The sequence below is a fragment of the Periplaneta americana genome, chromosome 10 (assembly GCF_040183065.1).
Source record: "Periplaneta americana isolate PAMFEO1 chromosome 10, P.americana_PAMFEO1_priV1, whole genome shotgun sequence".
NCBI lineage: Eukaryota > Metazoa > Arthropoda > Insecta > Blattodea > Blattidae > Periplaneta > Periplaneta americana.
In genome coordinates, this window is record NC_091126.1 from 161,935,048 (window position 1) to 161,957,955 (window position 22,908).

Below are 22,908 nucleotides of genomic sequence, written 5' to 3' on the forward strand. Positions count from 1 at the left end.
GTGAGGCAGATAGCAGTCAGTTAATGACAATTTTCAGTTGGTAGTAATTGAAAAGGTGGATTCAATAGTGTCCTAAGTCATTTTTTTTAACTTAGAGAGCATGATGAAATTTGTTCAGATTGTCAATTAATATAGATGAACACAATATAATATTTGTTACTCAGTCAAACGACAAATCAATTTAAAATAATGACATATTATATGGTCATTAAGTTTTATACACATAAATTACATATTGCAAACGTTTTCGCCCATTCAGGCATCTTCAGGCACAATTATACAATATCTCAATATCAAACTGTATAGTCATTACATTGGTGGTAGATCAACTGTTTAAAATTAATGATGTACAACATCTTCATAATTAAAAATGTAATATTACAGGTCATATAATTAAAATAATATTAAAATTAGATACAACGTAGTATTTTAATTATATGACCGGTAATATTACATTTTTAATTATGAAGATGTTGTACATCATTAATTTTAAACAGTTGATCTACCACCAATGTAATGACTATACAGTTTGATATTGAGATATTGTATAATTGTGCCTGAAGATGCCTGAATGGGCGAAAACGTTTGCAATATGTAATTTATGTGTATAAAACTTAATGACCATATAATATAAGTCATTATTTTACATTGATTTGTCATTTGACTGAGTAACAAATATTATATTGTATTCATCTACATTTTTTTTTAAGATTTTAATTAAAAGTAACTTCAGAATTATTGTTTCACCTTCTACCAAAGAGAAAAAACGTATATTCTACAATGCTATAAATCAGCGTTTCTCAAACTATGGTCCGCGGGCCACCTGTGGTCCTCGAGGTCTGCCCTTGTGGTCTTTTAAAAAAAGACAGAAGAAAAAATAAAATTCAAACGAATCGCGTATCACACTATAGCTGAAGATCCCAGAGTTTGGAAATTACACATGGCAATCTCCTTTCACTTTTTCTCCCAGTACTGATATTTTATGAAATTTATTACCCTACTCGTCTACCGAATTCCCACTCTACTCTCAGCAACAAAAGAGGGATTTAAAGCACTATGAACGTGGTGTTTCTCGCCATCTTTTCCCTGCACATCCCACGTCTGTAACCCAGCCAGGGATCATCCGAATTCATATCAGAGGACCAAAGTACCGAATCTTTTCATGTATTTATGACATTCTTAATAGTTTTGCCAACACCCAATCTGCACACTAAAATGATCACGTACTGTACGTCGTACATTAATAATAGAAAGTGCCAAATTTCATATTTACTTTTTGAAAATCGCGCATGTTTCTGCATTAATTCATTTTATTTCTGTTTTTCCATATGACGATAAAAGAAATTTTATAGACTCCGCCTATTTTAAAATCCGGGCGAATCAGATCCAAAAATTCAAATTACAATACTTTTCTAATTATATTTTTTTGTAGCCAATCACAAGTAACTTAAAACAAATTCTGTGCAATGTTGATTCATCGCTTGCCTGTTAGCAGTTACTTGTTTAAAATCCTTCTTATGTGGTACACGCTAGTAGTTGTCTATGTCTCTGTTACATAGTGCCCATTATACATAATGGAAAACTGGCTTCGATCCGGATCTTTGAAAGGAAAGGAACGTGATGATACGCTTCATTTAGACAGTGCTAATAGTTCAGAAGCTGTGTGTAAAGATATTAATATCAGTGATCCCAGTGCCATTAAAGAAATATCTAGTCCTGTTCAAAGAAAAAATACTTTCGTAAATATTACAAGAGTTATTTGGAACTTGGATTTACTCGGTGTGGCAATGAGAGTGAACCAAAACCTCGGTGTGTTGTTTGTTACGAAGTGCTTTCAAACAAGTGTATGAAACCCACGAAATTGAAATGGCACTTGTTAGAGACGAAACACGCAAGTGTAAAAAGTAAACCTGTAGAATTATTAATGTGAGTACCAACATTTATTTATTTTGTTAATTAATAAGTTAATGATTATCCAAACTCTAACAGCCTTGAATTATTAAAAAAATGAAAATAAATTTTCTTCTATTAACATTAACTTAATTAGTTAATACTAATATAAAATTAATTGAAATAAATTAATTTTAATTAATTAATTCTATTTTAAAATATAGGTGTACTGGTATTAAAATATGCTACAAAAATGATAAATTTGCTTTTGATGGGAACAAGAGTACGGTGATCAGCGGAACTGTTCTGATTTAAAAAGGTGGTCCCCACTTCAAAAAAGTTTGAGAAACGCTGCTATAAATCATTCATTACATGCAGTGACAAATATTAAATTTATTCCAAATTCTCCTAAGTATCCTATTCACTTCTTCCAAACTGACCTAAGTCAGCATGCATGCGCTACATGCAGCATAGACTATACATAAACTAGTATCACTTGCACTGTTGGCTAGGACACATATGAATCCGTAAAATATGAGTGTATATGCCAAATTAACTACATGAAATTCAGAGCCTCCATGTGAAAGCTTACTTACTTACTTACTTACTGCTTTTCAGCAACCCGAAGGTTCATTGCCGCCCTCACATAAGCCCGCCATTGGTCCCTATCCTGAGCAAGATTAATCCAGTCTCTATCATATCCCACCTCCCTCAAATTCATTTTAATATTATCTTCCCATCTACATCTCGGCCTCCCCAAAGGTCTTTTTCCCTCCGGCCTCCCAACTAACACTCTATATGCATTTCTGGATTCACCCATATGTGCTACATGCCCTGCCCATCTCAAACGTCTGGATTTAATGTTCCTAATTATGTCAGGTGAAGAATACAATGTGTGCAGTTCTGTGTTGTGCAACTTTCTCCATTCTCCTGTAACTTCATCCCTCTTAGCCCCACATATTTTCCTAAGAACCTTATTCTCAAACACCCTTAAACTATGTTCCTCTCTCAAAGTGACAGTCCAAGTTTCACAACCATAAAGAACAACCGGTAATATAACTATTTATAAATTCTAACTTTCAGATTTTTCGACAGCAGACTGGATGATAAAAGCTTCTCAACCGAATAATAACAGGCATTTCCCATATTTGTGTGTGTTTAATTTCCTCCCGAGTCTCATTTATATTTGTTACTGTTGCTCCCAGGTATTTGAATTTTTCCACTTCTTCAGAAGATAAATTTCCAATTTTTATATTTCCATTTCGTACAATATTCTCGTCACGAGACATAATCATATACTTTGTCTTTTCGGGATTTACTTCCAAACCTATCTCTTTACTTGTTTCAAGTAAAATTCCCGTGTTTTTCCTAATCGTTTGTGGATTTTCTCCTAATATATTCACGTCATCCACATAGACTCATATTCATTATTTAAAAGGAAATCTTTTTCGAAAATCAACTGGCTATCTTTACTCAATGGAACAAGTTGAACAGGTAATCTCTTCCATGACTGCACTCAGCATCATTAATTATTCTCATATTCTCTGTGTTTTGTGGAACAGAAGTGGAGGAAGCAGAAAAATCTTGTATACTCTCAGGAAATATCCTCAAAAGTAAGAAAAATATTACATTTTGTTCTTTTGAATTACAAGAAAATTATTATTCTGTAAGAAAAATACCGAATTTATCTCAAAATAATAGGCGTAACTAATTTGTTACATTTAAATTGACCATGAAATCGTACTATATATAACCTGTTAAAATATTTGTTTTGTTGACGGGATTACAATTAATAATTTACAGACGATCTTATTCATGAGACAATTCAATGATATGTTAGTCATCCTGATTACACAAATTTTAATATAAAGTGTATATATATGCTGAAGAATGTCCCCAGGCCGAAAATAGTCAGCAAGGTAACCTAGTTAATTAACACATGAAAGCATAATATATCCACTTTATATTTCGAAGATATATTAGAGTATATATACAGTACTTAATAATGGCTAAACCATTACTTAGGCCTAACTTCTCGGTTTAATTTTCTTCGTGCCCGCAGAAAACTGCTTTGAAATTTCAACTAGACTAGCGCTGAGGTAGTTCCCTTCATACTTCGCTTATACACCTTGCATATACGAATCTGTGACAGATTAGTTTTGGCTAGTTTAGGCTTTTATTATGCCTTGCATATATAATCAACTGCATCTCCACAAAAAAAAAAAAATCCCTTTTAAATACAGCGATTTTCATTTCCAAAATCACCGGAACTCTCTCAGCACTAGTTTCACCAAAATTTCTTCACTACTACTTGACAAAACATCAGATTCTGATCTACATATAATCGTCGTTTGTATCTGAATCTTAATTTATTTAGAAGGATTCGATAATACCATTTTCTTACCTCTCGACATATCATAATGAAAAAACATATTAAATATTTGTAAACATCAGTACATAACCAACAAAGTGATACATGGAGCCGGCACCATATGAAAGCAGACGAAATGTAGTAGTGCTATGAATAACAGCAAAATTGTTCTTCATAAAATTTGTATTAAAAGGATTTTAAAATACTACCTACATTATATATTTATTCAACAGTATTACTTTATAACATACCAAAACTAATGCTGTATTAAATAACTGATTTCATATATTATTAAATGATTCTCGAAGAAATATTCAAATAGAACCGCGTTGCCAGCGTTGCCAACTCTTCGGATTTATCCGTAGATGTACGGAATTTTGTCATCATACACGGATTTCTCAACTGAATCTTCGGATTTTTTTAGATCAGATTTGACGGACTACACCAGACGGTAATAACGATAATAACAAGGTGGAAAATTTAAATGATGAATCGCAAATTGAGTAGGCTGTTTCCGTCTCCCTATCACTGGTTGGATTAGGCGAAGAAGAGCGCTTATTATTATTATTATTATTATTATTATTATTATTATTATTATTATTATTATTATTATTATTATTATTATTACACAGTTGTCTCTCACTTCGTTACGTTGGAAATATTGTTGATGTTTGAAAGTTCGAAACTGAATCTGCAAATGTTAAGTGCTCCTATTTTTCCGCTGCTTTTAAGGAAGTAGGCTAAATTAAATACAATTAAATGAACCAAGATACCATTACTGCTCACTACAAGTATCACATGAAATAATTAATCGCCCCGTAATTAAACTTCCCAAAATAAGACATAACTCCACAGTTAATTATTTACTCATTTTACTTTATTATAATTGAGGTAAATCTTATTATGTCCAAAAATGAAGATTCAGATTCATATGTTACAGAGGAGGAGAAAAGAGTAAAGTTCTCTGAAGAGTAATCAAAAAAGAAATGTATACTGTATATATTCGGAAATGCAGTTCATGCTGGAAGAACATAAGTGGCTTGCTAAGAACAATATGGGTAGTTATTACTTTACTTGGAAAGCTTGTCAGTCTGATTATTTAGATAGTTCTATCGCAGTAAAACGGCATTAACATAGTCGCAAAATCTCCGGATTTTTATACGCAATCTACGTAATTTTTAGAAGACATTTACGGTTTTTCACACGCAAGGGGTTGGCAACACTGCTTGTCACTCTCATGAAACTCCACAGAACTTTGTCAAATTGTATGACGAAATATAATTGCAATATCAACATATAATTATTTGGTAGATAGTGTTAAAGTAGTACTATTCAATGCAGTAAAAATCTCGATTTTGCTACAAATGTCAAATAGAATTTTGTCATTTTGAGCCCTCGATGTGGCGCCATCTTTTATCAGATTCGTACATTTCATTGATATTTTTATATCATTTCGGTCATTTCTTACGTGTATAAAACATTGCTTCCTGCTACATTACATTATTTTCTCGACTATCTCCAAATAAAATTCACGAGTTCTAAATAAGCCTTGTTAAACAAATGAGCCACCAGCCAGATGCCAGAATGCCTAAATCCAAAATCTTAATTTTTAAATATGGTGAGATGAACATTCCATTTTTCATACAGTATTATGGCTTCCTTACTTTGAATATCGAAAAATATACGCAAAATCCGTCTCTGCAATTCGGGAGTACCAACAGCGAAACAACCATAACATCTTATACCGATGAATCAACCATAACCTAAAACTCCATATTTTGGCGCTTACTTTGTTTTGCTTTCTGACGCAAGAGCTACAGTAAATAATTACCTCCACTTTATAATAACAGTGAGGCTAGGGACAAAAGCCAAAACGCAACATGCAGCACGCTCTCACACTAGAGTGAGATACCAAGAATTAATCAGCTTAAGGAAGAAATCACTACTGTTCAGCTACACAGAAAGAAACGAGAGCAAATCTCAATGCCAGTTAAAATAAAAAGGGAAAAGATTCCCCTTTTACAGTATGTAGGGTAAAGGTTGATAATACCACAGTCTAGTATATACAGTCACGAAGCTCAATACGTAGTAAATATGCAAACATTAGATAGCTGCTCACCACTAGGATCACTAATATCGCCTCATTACAGGCAATGCAAAATAGTACCGTCACAGTCTATTGTTTCTAGCACCCTCAAAACTCAAGCTTCGTGACTGTATATAGTAGACTGTGATAATACCGTGATACGAGTAATATCGTGATACTGTGTTTGAAAGCTTATCACGGTTTTACTGCGTGAGAGAAAGACTGGTTTTGTGCAGCAACTTGTCCACAAACAATCCCTTCATACGTTGACACAAAAAATCGGTTTTTGTTTCACTCAGTAAAATTGTAATAAATTTTCAAACAAACTATCACAATGTCAAAATGTTTCTGTACAAAGAAAATGAACTTTCTATGTCACAAAAAGTGACAGGCGCAAATTTAAATGATGAAATTTGAGACAAAGTGACACCAAATTCTTTATCTTCAAAACTTTCGCCACAAATTAGTTTTTCTACTGAACACACAAGTTCATAATTGGAATTTCCATTAATGACTTTGTCCATTTTGTCTTTTAGCTGCAGATCCTAAAAACTTTTGAACATTGTTAATAATTCCAAAGGAATCTACGACTGGTAGGCCTAGAGCAGGTATGCTCAAAATTGTAAAAGCCCCGATTACACGGATGATGCTGCACTGCATAACATACACAGTGTACAGACTGGGCTCCGCAACTACATTGCAGCACCGCCCGTAGCATAGTTCTTACACTCTTACAAATAGGATAATAAACTGAATTTGAAAAAGGAAAGAGTATACACTGCAATATTCAGTTATTACATTATTTATTATATTTAATATAGTTATGATATAATAATATCATAGATAATATCATTTTCATATTCCACCATATAGCCTACTTTGGGGTCTATTCAACATCTGGATTCTTTTCTGCAAGTAATCGGGAATCTATTTCCAACGAATTTACTGCAATGCACTGAAGATGCTCATCTATTAATCGGGACCTATGTTTGGATTTAGTAACCTTCATTCTCGAAAATAATTTTTCGCACACATATGTCGAGGCTAAGGTAGCTAACATAGTGGCAACGAATAAGCTCATCTTGTAATATTTAGTTTTGTTCTTTTAAATAATTCTATGCTTGTCAAGTCATATTCTCTGCATTTAGTTCTGAATTCTACGTTACTTAGTAAATCAATTAACTCGTCCTGGAACTGCACTCTCACAGATTGTACTAAATTTATGAAAAGATTAACAAAAATACTAATATCACTCTCCATACGTCTAAAATCACTAAATCTATGTTCTGTGAATTCACATTTGAACTGTTGCAGTAGCCTATAGAGACATAATTAACTATATTTTGTTCAGGCACCATACATCTCTTTACAAGTTCACCATCCGTGAAGGGTTTTAGTGCCTTAGCTAATTCCCAACATACTACATAGGCTAACTTGCTCCAAAACATAGACTCTGAATTGTTCGACTCTCTTCCATGTTTGGCCTTTCATGAAGTGTTTTCAATTCTTGAAGCTGTAGTGCACTTTGCATCCCCGAAAAATTATTTTATCAAAATATCTATTTCTGCTGGAATAATATCACCACAATAATAATAATAATAATAATAATAATAATAATAATAATAATAATAATAATAATAATAACGTTGGTATATGAAAATAGGCTATTTTACAGAAAACAGCTTCTATGTCACTTCGGCATGTTCTGGGTAGCAGAGCCTATAATATAGTTTTATCTTGCTCAGTAGTATTCCTGACAGTACCTTACAATATAGTAATCACTTTCCGTTTTCACCGAATGTACAACAAAAATAGGCTTCCTCCCACACTGTACAGAATGATCGTTTGCTTACAGAAGGTTTTGACTTGTCATTGTCCCGCACTGTTCGTGCGTTTACTAAGTACTTGAACTGCCTTCTGCAGCCATCCGTCGAGCTTCGAACGGGGAACAGCATGCTCTACATTCGAAAGTTGTGATTACAGAACGTAATCGGGAGCCAGAGAATGAGCATACCTGGCCTAGAGTCTCCAACTTTGTTATTGCAGTAGGCAGTTTTGCAAAGTTTGTCCACTGTGCCACAAGATCTCTTCTCAAACATTTAATCGGAGGAATTGCAACACTTCACTTCACAATTCACCACAGAACACAAATACAACAGTTCACAAAGTAAATGTACATGTACTACAGACCTACTCCTGTCCAAATTAAAGACATGCAAGTGGAAGAAGCATGTTAACACTACTGCTGCCGAAGTACCGGTACTAAGTATGGGTGGGATGAATGACAAACATTCTTCTAATAATAAACGTTGCCTCAGGTTTGGGCTTGTATATAGTAGAACAGGACTGGGCACCAAGAGCGGATTCTACTCTCTCACAGGGAGCCATATGATTTCTCTTCAACCCCTTTCTTCCCCACCAAACACTACCATGACGAATGAATACTTAGCATCACCATTTAGAGATTGGATTCGCTTCCGGTGCCCAGCCCTGCATTAGAACAAGTGCTGGGTATTTGGAATTCCAATTGACAATATAATGAGTGGATTGGGTGGTAAGGTCCAGGAGTTCTCAGGCACACGCAAACCATTTAGTCCTTTCACTTATATTTTCCAGTAGATACACTCAAATATTGTAAGCTCTGAAATACCAAACTCTTAAGAAGCAATATTTATCTGATTTTACAAAAGTCAAAAAACGTAATACTACTATACAGTGTTAATTTATAGTCACAGTCTAGTTGAAATATATACAGAAGAGCTTTACAATATAGTGTGACAGCCACGTCGAGACTCGATCACGTGTCCCGCAGAGGGCGGGGCGCACGAGAAAACGAGCGACGCAGCGAAGAAGGCTGCAGTCGCTCGGGTCTGGAGGGGACACACGTAAGGGGAACGATGGCACGCTGGTCCGCGGCAGAGAGAGGGAAGTAATGCGCCTGCGACTGAGGTGAGAAATCCAGAGAAGTTTCAGGAAGCGTCATCCTCTCGGCATCTGTAGATTGTTCGCGAAATCGTAGCTTCTGGTAACTATGGTTTAGTGATAAATACAGGACATGAGGAGAAGAGAGTTCAGTTTTTGGTCAGCAAGCCAGTCAGTCTTGTGTAGCAGCATGGCTCTCTTTAGGAAGGCTGTGGCCAGGCAGAATTGGCAACATAGCGGGCAAGGCCTTCTCTTCCGTCCTCTCAGATCGAGGGTCCTTTTAAACTCCTTGTTTCAGCTGTTACATCATTTGGAAACAATAGGAGTTCTAGCAGTGTCAAGATATGAGTTAGCAGCCGGCCTCGAAGTTTACATTTTAATTTAATTGTGTATTATGCCTGAAAAGTGCGTTGTTCCAGGCTGTAATAGTAATTACAGTAGTGCTACCAAGACAGAGGGGTACATCCGCAGTTTCCGTATACCAAAGGATCCAACTCGGAGAAATGAATGGATTCGTGCTATTCCTCGATCTGATTGGACACCATCTGACAACTCCGTTGTTTGCATAAAACATTTTCATACAAACGATCTTCGCTTTGTGGAAAAGTATAAGGACAAGGATGGCAATGCGTGTGAATACCCACTAAGTGCTCCAGTTTTACACGAAGATGCTCTCCCAAAAATTTTCCCTAATTTACCACAATACTTGAGCGAATCCAGCTCCAAAAAGCGTAAAAATCCCTACGAAAGAAGAGACGAAGCAGAAAAAATAAGAAAAGAAAAGGAAGAAGCAGAAATATTGCGTCTTGAAGTGGAAAATAGGATAGAAGATTTTAAAACATTCTGTGAAAACGTGAGTGACAAATTTAAACTTTCTGACTGGAATATTTTCAAAAATAATAATTGTTGTATCTTATACAAATTAGATGTAGTTTCTACACCCAGAATTAATTGTAGTATACGTGTACATAATGATTTGGCTGTTGAAGTCCATTTAAAGGGTGGTATAATTCCCCATACATTTCTACCTGTATTGAGAAATGGAATACTTAAAGAGTGGTCACAAATTAAAGCATTGATGGAGTATTGTGAAGAACACAGTTTGCAAAATAGTGAGAAACATTTACTGATATCTCAGATAACCGATGGTTTACAGAAGCTAAAAAACGAAATTGATGACAATGCCAATGACAATAGTATCCTGACTAAATTAAATATCCTGCGGGACCAGTTTTCTTTGCTGTTTAAGACTGTTCCGCATTACAGTGTTCAATGTATTTTAAATGCATTTTTAATTTACATGCAGTCAGTAAAATGCTACAATGCTCTAAGAGTAAATGACATAATGACACTTCCACATCCTAGACTTCTACAAAAATTATCTGCATCATTCTCCATTTTCCCCAAAACAGATCTAGAAAATAATAATTTCCTTGCACGCATGTGCGAAAAACTTTCAGATGCAGACAAAATTGTAAGTTTGCAAATTGACGAAATTCACGTAAAACAAAGTTTGGATTTCAAAAATGGCAACTTATTTGGCACTGCAGAGAACAAGGCACAAGATATGGCAAAAACAATAGTAGCATTTTTAATTAGTTCAGCTTTTGGTCATTTAAAAGAAATTGTGAAACTTGTACCTGTAAAACAACTTAAAGGTGATGAATTAACAGACTTGGCAAAGAATGTAATGACACAGGTAATTAATGCTGGTTTCAAAATACTTTGCATTACAACTGACAATAACAGAGTCAATAGAGTAATGTTCCACGAATTGACTAAAGATTCAGAGTCTAATTACTATTTTACCTTCGGTAACAATCCATAGAAAATTTATGTTCTCTACGACAGTGTATATATTTTTAAAAATATAAGAAACAATTGGCTAAATTTAAAAGATTCAGACAAAACTTTCCATGTTCCATTTTGGCCGGCATTGCTGAATATATGTCAATCTGATGTTGAGATTTCGAAAGATATTTCTGTATGCCAAGCAAAATTTTCTGATTTGCGAGAATTACAAAGGAAAGAGACAGACATGATAGTGAAAACCGCCCACAAATTAAGCCAAAAGACTCTCAATCCAAACACTTTTGAGAGGCAAAAAGTAAATTTAGTGGTAAATGTGTTCAATGAATATACTATCGCTGCTTTGCACAAGAATAACTACTTAAGCACAACATATTTCATCAGGGTTATATTAACATGGTGGTCAATTGTAAATGTAAAGAGTGCTGTTGTGCATATTTTTAAGCGCAACCCTTTGAAAGAGCCATTTAGTAGTGTTGGTGATTCAAGACTGAAGTTCTTGGAACGTTTTATGCTGTGGTTAGAAAAATGGAAAGAAATTAGTGGTAATAATCCTCTTCGGGGATGTTTGACCAAAGATACTTATAATGCCCTCTATCATTGCACTTATGTTTTAAAAGAAATTATTAGCTACTCATTAGCTAATTTTAATGTAAAGTATGTTTTGACAGGAAAGTTTCAAACAGATAATCTGGAACGTCGATTTAGTCAATACAGACAATTGAGTGGAGGTAATTACAATGTCACTGTTACGCAAGTATTGGAGTCTGAAAAAAAAAATAAGGGTCAAAAGTGTTCTAGGTTTACATTCTGCCAGATATGGTAAAATTTCTTTTTCTGATAACATATTGGAAAAACAAACTGAATTAATGTGTGGGGAACCTGATAATATTGATGAGTTTAAAGAACTTTTAAATGTGAATTATGTTGATAATTTAAAAATGGATGATTCAGCTTTTCTTTACATTTGTGTTATGTAACTTTCAAATTATGTTTTAATTTGAATTGCGATGTATGTGTGAAATTATGTAAAAACACACATGAATGCTCTGATACGTATATTCAATGTCTAAATAGAGGTCGGCTTTCAGTCCGCTCTGATTTTATCTTGTGTGCAGGTAAACATATTGTGGCAATTTTTTCAAGCATTAATTGGAGCCAAATTTGAAAGTAATTTCTTGTTAGCAAAGAACCAGAAAAGTATTGTTCATAATTTATCTAAGAAGGCATTATCTGCAGATGAAGATCTTTGTAACATTATTAATGATGTGTGTATATGTGGAAGTGAGAACAACCATATTGTAGATAAAATGATTGGCATTTTTAGTAATATTTTGTTAAATAATTACAGCAAAAAAAGAAATGAACAGCTTGCCATGAGAAACTACACACGTAAACTTGACACATTAAGAAAATAAAATTCTGTTGCTGTTTTGTTTTAATTGCATTTGGTTTGTATTTCTACATGTAGGCCTATTCCCAATCTTTCACTTCAAATATTCCGTTGTCCATGAGACCCATGACCATACACAATAAGAAGTGACCATTTAAAAGGAGAACAAACAAGTTAATCAACCCTAGTCTGTCAGACACCGGCCTTGGAGGAGGGGTGAGTACACCGTTGCCAGCCCAAATGCCTCAGCCTTCCTAAAGAGAGCCATGGTAGCAGTGAAGCCAGCTTCGAGACCAGAGTTCGACTTGAGTGTGTGTCCGCAACTGTGCGAGGGTCCAGGCGAAAGCAACGCAGGTGGAAGACTTGAGTTCGAGTGCAGTGGACTGTCCCCGGAAGTCCTGAGTTCGAGTGCAGTGGACTGTCTCCGGAAGACTTGGGTTCGATATACTGTGAACTTGAGTGAATGAGCTAGAAGAACTAGCCGAGGCAACGAACTGTGAACTGAGAACTGACAGTTCTGTTTTGTAAATAGTGCTTTGTGAACATTAGTTAAGATTAGCAGTACATTGTTTTTCTCAATAATCCAAGTAAATTGTCATTGTCGTCTGTGGAGTGCAATAACGAATACTGTGTTGCTGTGTGGAGTGGAAAAACCCTTGTTGACGGGAGTGTTTAAATTTAATTATAGAAAGTGATTATTGTTGTTTTGAATAAAAGTTACATTATTGTTTGAATTAAAAGTTACACTAGTCTACTAGTACAACACAAAGTTTTATTATCAATTTCATGAAGCATTGTTGAATGTCATGAATTCACCTACAGAATAGAAGGCATGAAAATTAGGTACTTCTTTAATTTGGCCCTAAATAATCTTATGTTTTGAGTTCTATTTTTTATATCCATTGGGAGGCTATTAAAAATTTTTACTGCCATATACGAGCTCCTTTTCGATAGTACGATAGACTTGCCAATGGAGTATGAAAGTCATTTTTTTTATCTGTATTTATGCTATAAATTGTTGAATTAGTTACAAAGTTTTCACGATTACATACGAGGAAGATTATTAATGAAAAATTATACTGACAAGCCTGGGCATTATTTGTAATTTTTTTAAAATAATCCTACACGATTCCCTAGATTTGGCACCTACTATTATTCTAATTACTGTATATTGGACTTTATATTGTGGACGAATTGACCTGGAATGTAAACAGCTACCTGTGAAACATCAATTGGAGCAACAAAACTCAAAATACAAAGAACAATGAAAGAATAAGGAAAATAAAATGGAATAGGGAAAGGAAAAAAAAAATAAGAAAGACTCAAAGAAGCGATAAAAAAAAAAAAAAGAGAAGAGAAGAGAAAGTGAAAACAAACAGTGGAGTGAACGCTTGCAAAATAAACTCTTAAGCTCAGATTTCCCGAGGACAGCATTAGTGGCACTGTTTCGCTTCTACACAGGTCATGATTGTTTGGCAGCTTATCTGTACAGAACCTCTCTCTGCCCATCACCATACTGTCCATTATGTAAAATCAATGAAATAATGAATAAGGACAATCTCAAGTATCAAGCCATTACAAAAATTAATGCAGATAAAAATTCTCAGCTAGAGAAATATTATTGGGATGCAAGACGACAAATGGAGGATATCCAAAGCCAAGAACATTAGCAAACAACAGAAATTATGCACGGAGGAAATATACTTATTTCGACTCACTAAGCCTTGGAATGGATATTTATAAAGTTCGAGAAGTGTAGCAAGCTTATATAAAAACTTGCATTTGCATGGAAATCCTGTCTCGATATCACTAGGGAGCGGATTTTTATGTGCTAAAAAATTTAAATGTATTTATTTTTTATGTGCTAAAAAGTACGAAAATATTTGCTAAAAATAAAAAAATATATACATTTTTTTTATTTGACAAAAATACCTTAGTTTGAAAAAAAAAATGTTACTAGGTACTCACCAACCACACTTGAGTGCTAGTAGTTGGTCAAGAATTGCAGTGAACAACAAAGGTAATCTCCAAATTCTCCATCACAAATGCATGCCGATTATCTCTGAACAACGACTTATACTGTGAAAATGATCTTTCCACATCACAGGACAACAGACGAGCATATTTAAAGAGAGGAATGTCACGAACACAAACACCGTCAACTGCACCTATAGGCACATCCTCCAATACTTGAGCAACTTTACACATTTTTTTATATCCACTGTTTTTCCCAAACACATTCTGGAATTTGTCCCTTAGTAATTGTGCGTCTGAACCTGGTAGCGAGTCTAGTTTAATTTCCATGGCACACATCTCCCTGTTCTGACAACAAATTTTTGGATGTTTCGAGTTTTTTATGATATCACACAGAAAGCTTAAATTTGCTAATAGGAAAGCCAAATCGTTTTTTAAACAATAATCTTTCAGTATAACTTGAAGGATATCGATTGACGAAGCCCAATAACAGGGAATCACAACAAGATATATTGCCTTACTTGATAGACATGAGCGAGAGGCGAGAGATTTGTTTAAATTAAATAATGTTCATACCCGAGCTCTTATCTGTTGTGTTTCACAAACAAAGCATGGAATGAAATCATCTTCAGCAACAATAAACATTCCTAGTTATGTGTTGCAAGATCTCTCCTCCTTGTCCATGTTAATTTATTCTCTAATATTAACACTGATATGCTGCCTAGCAGTTCTCAGAACTTGAGGTGATACTATTACGAAAATGGATCACGGATACACCACACAGCGCTTAGAAACACGAAGCAACCAAGAATTCTTAAAAAAGATAACGTACTTCTGAGTGATATAATTGATTTAGTTTTAAAATATTTACAAGTTCTTGTAAAAAATTATTTAAGTAAAAAAACTCCAAGATTTATGTGTTTATAATAGATTTCCTGAAAATATGTATTTACATAATTTTTTTGTGAAAATATGTGTTTTTATGTGAAATAAAATTCGGGTTTTAAACTTGAAACTTCATGTTCGGAATTTTTAACTTTGTTAATTGTGTTTTATCACACGCAAAAAGAATATTTAATTACATAGGAATCCGCTCCTTAGATATCACACTCTTCCTTTACTTAGGGCAAGTCGCTAATTTATTAATGGAGAAAAATTCGTTCCGCCACCAGGAATCGAACCCAGAACCCTCAGCTTGGCGTACTAAGTGCTCTTACCATATGAGCTATGCCAAGACTCAAACCAAATGCCGGCCGAACTTTCCTCCTTTGTATATACATGATGACTACACGAAGTCATTGATAAAACAATATTCAATAGAGGACGGCAAGATCCTCTAATAAGAATATAACATATGGATATAAATAACAAGTTGCTTAGTATGATACTCACCGTTACTGAATTCATGGTTAGTGCTGCCATTTATCTCAGTCTTCACAGTGTTACACGAGGCTGGCTTCTCTTGGGTACTGCTCTCTTCAGGTTTTGTTGCTAAGAATGACAAACAAATATGTTGTGCAATTCTGTAAATATATTTCTATCAATATACATGTCTCAATACATTGTTTCCCCTTTTCTTTAATTCAGTAATGCAAGTCACTCAACAAAACAAAACTAGACGCTTATAGACAACACTATATGAAGAGTCCACTCTAAGAAAAAAATGTTATGTTTTATTTAACGACGCTCGCAACTGCAGAGGTTATATCAGCATCGCCGGATGTGCCAGAATTTTGTCCCGCAGGAGTTCTTTTACATGCCAGTAAATCTACTGACATGAGCCTGTCGCATTTAAGCACACTTAAATGCCATCGACCTGGCCCGGGATCGAACCCGTAACCTTGGGCATAGAAGGCCAGCGCTATACCAACTTGCCAACCAGGTCGACCACTGCAAGAATGATGGATGTCACTTTCTTGTCGAAAATGAACCAAGACTGTCAATGCATAGCTTAAGACATATAGAATGTACATAGACAGTTATATGATATTAACACTGGTAGTCATTGTCCAGTAATGATCGGAAAATCACAGTTAATCTTTGAGCACTAAGCATTTCAAACTTTCAATTGCTTCCCCTGCAAAATGTATTCCAAATGACATCCATCATTCTTGCAGTGGACTCTTCATATTATTATCATCATCTCGAAAATGTCCGACACAATTTCAAAACAAACTAACAGCATCACCTATTGTGTCTTGCAGCCATCTTATGTTGACACCAGTCAAGCTAAAAAACGAGATTACATTTAACATAACAAGTTTTCAGTGAGTGTGTGGTTTGTGTTCGTTATGGTTTGGTAAAATTTAGTGCAGTGAATATACTCGTATGACAGTTACATAAAGAAAAAGTCGATAAAGAATGTGTAGAAAATTCATGAGAAAATTTTATGATGTTATGGTCAGTTCCCCATAAAGCAGCTACTCAAAGGGTATTTTTTTTATTTATTTATTCTGGTGTAGTTAAGGCCATTTTTTTTATTTTTTTTAAACTGATAGATTTTTTTTCTCTCTTTTTTCTGTTTCTCTGTTTTCCCCTTTTCTTAAACTAGTACATACACAACACCCATGCCCTTCAGACCAAGCGATAGAGACATACCGTGCCCCTACCGCTTGAGCCATCCGGACCGGCTGGCCATCAGGCCTTCTCTTCCACAATACCAGGAATACAAATACAATAATAGAAATAAACAGAAAAAAATACGCTTATAAAGTAAAGCTACACAAGAAATAAAGAGAGGGAGAAAAAAAAAATACTATGAACAAAGTAAAGCCACACAAAAATATATACAGGTTGCAGTTACAGAAACTTTAAATGAGTGATTAAGTATCATAATTAATTCTGTCCTAACTAATTAACTAACAAAAACAAGAAATTTGCAATTTTAATCTAGATTAAAAAAGAAAAAGAAAAAAGAAACACAAATCAATACTTCTAGCAATACCTAAAAAACATTAACTAAGACAAAATTTTCCAATTTAATTTTGAATTGTGATAAAGTCCAGCAGTCCCTGACATCATTAGGTAACGAATTCCAGAGGCGAGGTATTTCTACAGTATTAGGAATGTGCAGGAAACAAGATCTCATTTAAACAAAAGAAGTGAAGTGAGAAATAGTGTTTACTGAAGAAAAATGTGACAACATAGCTTACAGAACCAGATTGCTCTCTACATAAATCTATACGTATGCTAGATCGGCATGCCAGGATCTGCACATCTTCAGTGTGGGGCATGACGAAGTTACTGCACATTAAGATGTAAAGCAATAGTGGTTCACAGGTACGAGGGTGGACCCAAAAGTAACCGGAACCGAACAGTTGTGCGCGCATGCTTTGTAGTTACGAGTTGTGCTGTTAGGTGGTGTTAGTTTGGGGTCTCCCACAACCATTAGTGAGCTGGCGTCAGTCTGAGTTACTGTTCGTTTCTCAGGAGAAGACGAGCGGAAATAATGGACCTTCTTGACTATCGCTGTTGATTATTATAAACATCGCTCAGATAAGCATCCCAGTAGCCAGGTTATTACTCGTGCAGGAAATATGAGTAACAATGCGTATGGAAATTAAAGCTAAGTTGAACAGAAGGAGACCTAATATTTCCGCTTACTGCAGTACAAATATTGCACATGTTGTCGTACGTTATCTGTTCACATCCCTTCCTCCTCAGTCCGCTCTCGTCTTCTCCTGAGTCACTGACAGTAGGTGGTTTGTTTGTGGTCCTGTGTTGTTTGCATTCCTGTTTCAACTGTTTGGTGATTAGTGAGATGGCCGACCACAAGGAACAAAGAGTGTGTGTGAAATTTTGTTTTCTGTTAGGGAAAACTGCAGCCGAGACTGCTGGGATGCTTCGGCAAACCTTTGATGATGATGCTTTGGGGAAATCACAGGTCTACGAGTGGTTTTCTCATTTCAAATCTGGAAACATGTCAACTGAAGACATGCCACTCCCCGGACGTCCTTCGACAGGAAGAAATGACGAAAACATTGCCAAAATCAAACGTGCAATTGATGAAGATCGTCGAAAGACCATTGACGAAGTGTTTGAGCAAACGACCTGTCATGGAGCACGGTCCAGCGAATTTTAACCGAAGATTTGCACATGAGACAGGTGTCTGCAAAATTTGTTCCTCGCTTGCTCACAGGTGACCAAAGAGAAAACCGCGTTAGAGTTTACTGCGACTTGAAGAGTGAAGTGCAGAACGATCCAAATTTTCTTAAATGAATTGTGACTGGGGATGAGTCTTGGTGCTATGGGTAAGATCCAGAATCAAAGCAAGCATCGAGCCAGTGGAAAATTCCAAATTCACCACGACTCAAGATGTTAAAAAATGTTATGTTTTATTTAACGATGCTTGCAACTGCCGAGGTTAGATCAGCATTGCCAGTGTGCCGGAATTTTGTCCTGCAGGAGTTCTTTTACATGCCAGTAAATCTACTGATATGAGCCTATTGCATTTATGCACACTTAAATGCCATCGACCTGGGCCGGGATCAAACCCGCGACCTCGAGCACAGAAGGCCAGTGCTATACCGACTATGCTACCAAGGCTGACTGGACATTTTATTTTAACCATTGCCTACACCATGTACTTCCTATTTACAAGGTTATTTTGGTGGAAAACTGTTTTCCTTATGAAACTTAGCGTCAAGATATCAATTGCTGTTTTTTTTTTTCATGCGAATTTCAGTGATTTTAAGGTCAGTATTTTCTTATCTTATATCGTGATATAAGTAAACTCTTTTAAGATTTGGCATCTCTAAGGCATTGAATTATACAATATAATTGGTAACTTTATACTAAAACGGGCATTATATATTTTTTTTTAAATACTAGAAATTGTATGATTTTTCTTTGCATTTCATTTTATAACGTGTTAGTGATTTATTTCAATGTCTTCTTTACATAAATTGTACTTCAAAATAATTTTTCTACTAAGTAATTCTGACCAAGTAATGTGACATAAATACAGCTCATTTTTTATAATTTATTATATGTATTACTATTGTTATTTTCATTTTATCTACTCTGTAATTACATTGTTGAGTGGATTAAATAAATAAATAATTTAAACATATTCTACAGAAATTTTATTCCTACTCAGTTAACACTATTATATTAGTAAGTTAATAGTATTTATTTATTTAACCTGGTAGAGATAAGGCAGTCAGGCCTTCTCTGCCCCTCTACCAGGGGATTACAACTATAATATGAACAATAAAATTAAAATTAATATTAAATTTACAATTACAATTACAATAAAAATTAAGGTACGACAAGATAACCTGATTAATGAAAGCTAGACATTTTATCATAGAAGTTAAGAACAAAGAATATTTTTGTATTTACTGAATTACAAATTAGACCTACAATAACAAAAATCTATAGTGATGAAATTACCGGATACTGAAATATTTTGTGATAGATTAAGAGAAATATTTACAAGAAACCATGTCTGAACGAGTCTCAATTACTGACCAACTGCCTAGTAAGTGTGCGTTTGAATTCAATTTTATTTCGACAGTCCCTGATGCTAGCAGGTAACGAATTCCAGAGTCTTGGCAGGGCTATTGTGAAAGAGGATGAGTATGAGGAGGTGCGATGGGATGGTATTGTTAGTGTTGTTTCATGGCTAGAGCGTGTGTTCAGATTGTGGTGGGAAGAAAGGTAAGTGAAGTGAGACGACAGGTACGAAGGAATAGAAGAGTTCAAGATTTTCTTGCAGCTACTATCTGCTTCTTCCCCACCATTCACGTGCGTCTCTCTTCTATATTGTGATGTCCAACAGAATAAACCTTATCTTCCACTATCTTGATAAGCAAGAAGACCTATATCCACTTATCTTTCCAGTTTTTATAACAGCAAAGTTTGTCATTATAGTGTATGCATCTCCTTGTCTTGTAATGTGAGTGACATTACATTTAACTTTTTTTTCCCCCTTTTCTCAAGTAATTGTACACCTATTTTAACCCTTTCTACTGGACAATGAAATACTTTATCAAATGAAAATATACAATTAAAATCAGGAACTGTATAATTAAGAATGTATGGTGAGAGTTGTTATGTTGTAATGTGAGTGATGGTAGAATGACCCTAATCATCTTTCTAATTGAATCGGTGGGTGGAAAAGGGGTAACATTCCAAAAAATGCGAAAATAGACTGAGATAGCAAAGTTGTTCATATATCATAGTCCTACCCATTGAGCAGAAAAAGAGTAATATTCCTATCATCCTAATGCCAATAGCATGACCGGTGTTCTGCAGTTGAGTAGAAGATCGGTAACATTCCAGGAATATTACTTTTATTACACTCAATAGTGGAGCACTATTGTGTTAGTTTTCATGTGGTATGCTTGAAGCGCTGACAAGCACTGTAATAATCGTTTAGTTTCTTAACTGTTTTAGTGCTTTGTTATTACAGATGTTGCAGGTTATGTTCGCTCATTCTTTTTTTAGATTATTTTAGGACGCTTTATCAACATCTAGGTTATTTAGCGTCTGAATGAGATGGTGATAATGTTGGTGAAATTAGTCCAGGATCCAACACCGAAAGTTACCCAGAATTTACTCATCCCGGAAAAAACCGTCCCAACCAGGAATCGAACCCGGGCCACCTGGTTTTCTGGTCAGACGTGCTAGCCGTTACTCCACAGGTGTGGACTGTTTGATCATCGGTATTCTGTCTGCAAGATTTGGAAAATAGTTTTTGAAGTTAGTGTCTTTGAGTAAAAAACAACAATGTTAGAAGAGGAAGATAATGAGCCAAGAAGAAAGAAAGGAAAGATGAACAAGAATACAAATACAAAAGAAATGGAGAAAATATCTAGGAGTAGGGGAGAAGAGTTTGTAACCTACAAAGTTGTATTAGTCGAGACCAAAAAAACAACATTGTAACATCGTTTTTATGACTGTTTCTTTTTCCACATTGGAAAAAAGTATTTGTACACTTTTTTCGACAGTTACGCTATAAAGAAAACTTACTAATTGTTCAAAATATTTCCATTTTAACCAATATTCCATTTGACTGGAAAAAGAGTAACATTCCCAAACTTTAAACAATCAAATCTAAAAAAACCAATGTATATATTAACAAACAAATATAAAGGCTGTAACTAGTAGTAAATGTGACCCATTATAAGTTTTTTGATTAAATTAAAAATAAAGTCACAAAACAATTTTCTTTTATTATCTCGAAAGCATGATTTTGGAATGTTACCACTTTCCCACTCACCGATTCAATTATGAAATTACATACTAAAACACAGTTATTACAGGAATGTATGTTGACTCACCTTCTTGTGCACTGTCCACAATGCAGAGATCGCCTGTTATGTGAGATGCTGAAGAGGATCGCACAGGACCAAGGGCAACTGTGCCTGTGTTAGTTGAGCCAATCAGACTGGGGCTGCTCCCTGCAGTGCTGTTTCCACCACTCACCCTCACCCCATTTTTCTTGCAGCTGCTATCTGCTTCCTCCCCACCATTCACGTGCGTCTCTGTGCCTGGTTCTTCTTTCACAGTAGTCTCTGAAGTCTGTCCCTGCGAGCTTGGGAGTTCAGTCTTGACAGTTGTTGCACTGCCATTTTTCTCTCGTTGCTTATCTTTGCCTTCTTTGATCATGCTTCCAGTTCACAGAACAATTAAATCTGAAAAATGACCAATGCAACACATTACTTCTCACTCGTTTAATTTAATTTAATTTAAATCTCCATTTCAAAGCAATGCACTATGGGGTGACACATTATTTCTCATTTCTTGCACAGAAAGACATGAATTACAAATGTTACTTCACAAATTCAACATGACTATCACAAAATCTTACATGAAAATATCAGGAAACCTAACCTCACTAATAGCGCCCAAGCTATAGGTCTATTTCCTTTTTTGAAAGATGGAACATGACAGTTAAGTGGCAGAGCTTGGAACTACAGCGTCATGTTGCCAATATGAACTACCATGGTGCCAGCTGATGGAAGCTAGCAATTGTCGTAAAGATGGCTGACGTTAAAATATTCATTGACAATTGACGCAAAGGTAAGAAAACAATACAAAATCGACAGAGAATCAAAGACGATACGTACCAATGCTAACATTGTGTACACAATAAATGTTGCCAGGCGAGCTATTAAGCACTCACCACGTGCGAACTGTAAGTTTGGCAACTCAACCGTTATTACCATAGCAACAGGCCTACTGTCAGTGACACAATTCATCTGCCCTGGAAGGAATAAGGAGTTGGGGTAGTAGTTTCGCACTAGTAGTGGATGAAGAGAAAGTTAGAAATACAATGTAGCATGCGTTATAAAAACACTGATTTACAAATTCCACGCCACGTTACCATGGAGTACACTACACATGAAAGTTATATTGCTACGTCTTAACTTTGAATATATTATTTACACCAGCAATTCTATTAAGCAAACGTTCACCTTTGTCTTCCAAGTACAAATGATGAGAGAGAAATGTTTT

The 22,908-nt window shown here is 35.2% G+C and overlaps 1 protein-coding gene across 3 annotated transcripts in view; it reads right to left on the reverse strand.

Moving 5' to 3' along the window:
• lgs (BCL9 domain-containing protein legless) overlaps positions 1 to 22,908 on the reverse strand; it is a 111,995-nt gene that overhangs the window by 67,797 nt on the left and 21,290 nt on the right. For all 3 annotated transcript variants that reach the window (XM_069838328.1, XM_069838329.1, XM_069838326.1), the window contains exons 3-4: positions 21,732 to 22,085; positions 15,838 to 15,936 (exon numbers count right to left, since the gene is read on the reverse strand). In XM_069838328.1, the coding sequence (XP_069694429.1) occupies positions 15,838 to 15,936; positions 21,732 to 22,059 (427 nt within the window). In that variant the 5' untranslated portion in view covers positions 22,060 to 22,085. The remainder of the gene's footprint in view (positions 1 to 15,837; positions 15,937 to 21,731; positions 22,086 to 22,908) is intronic.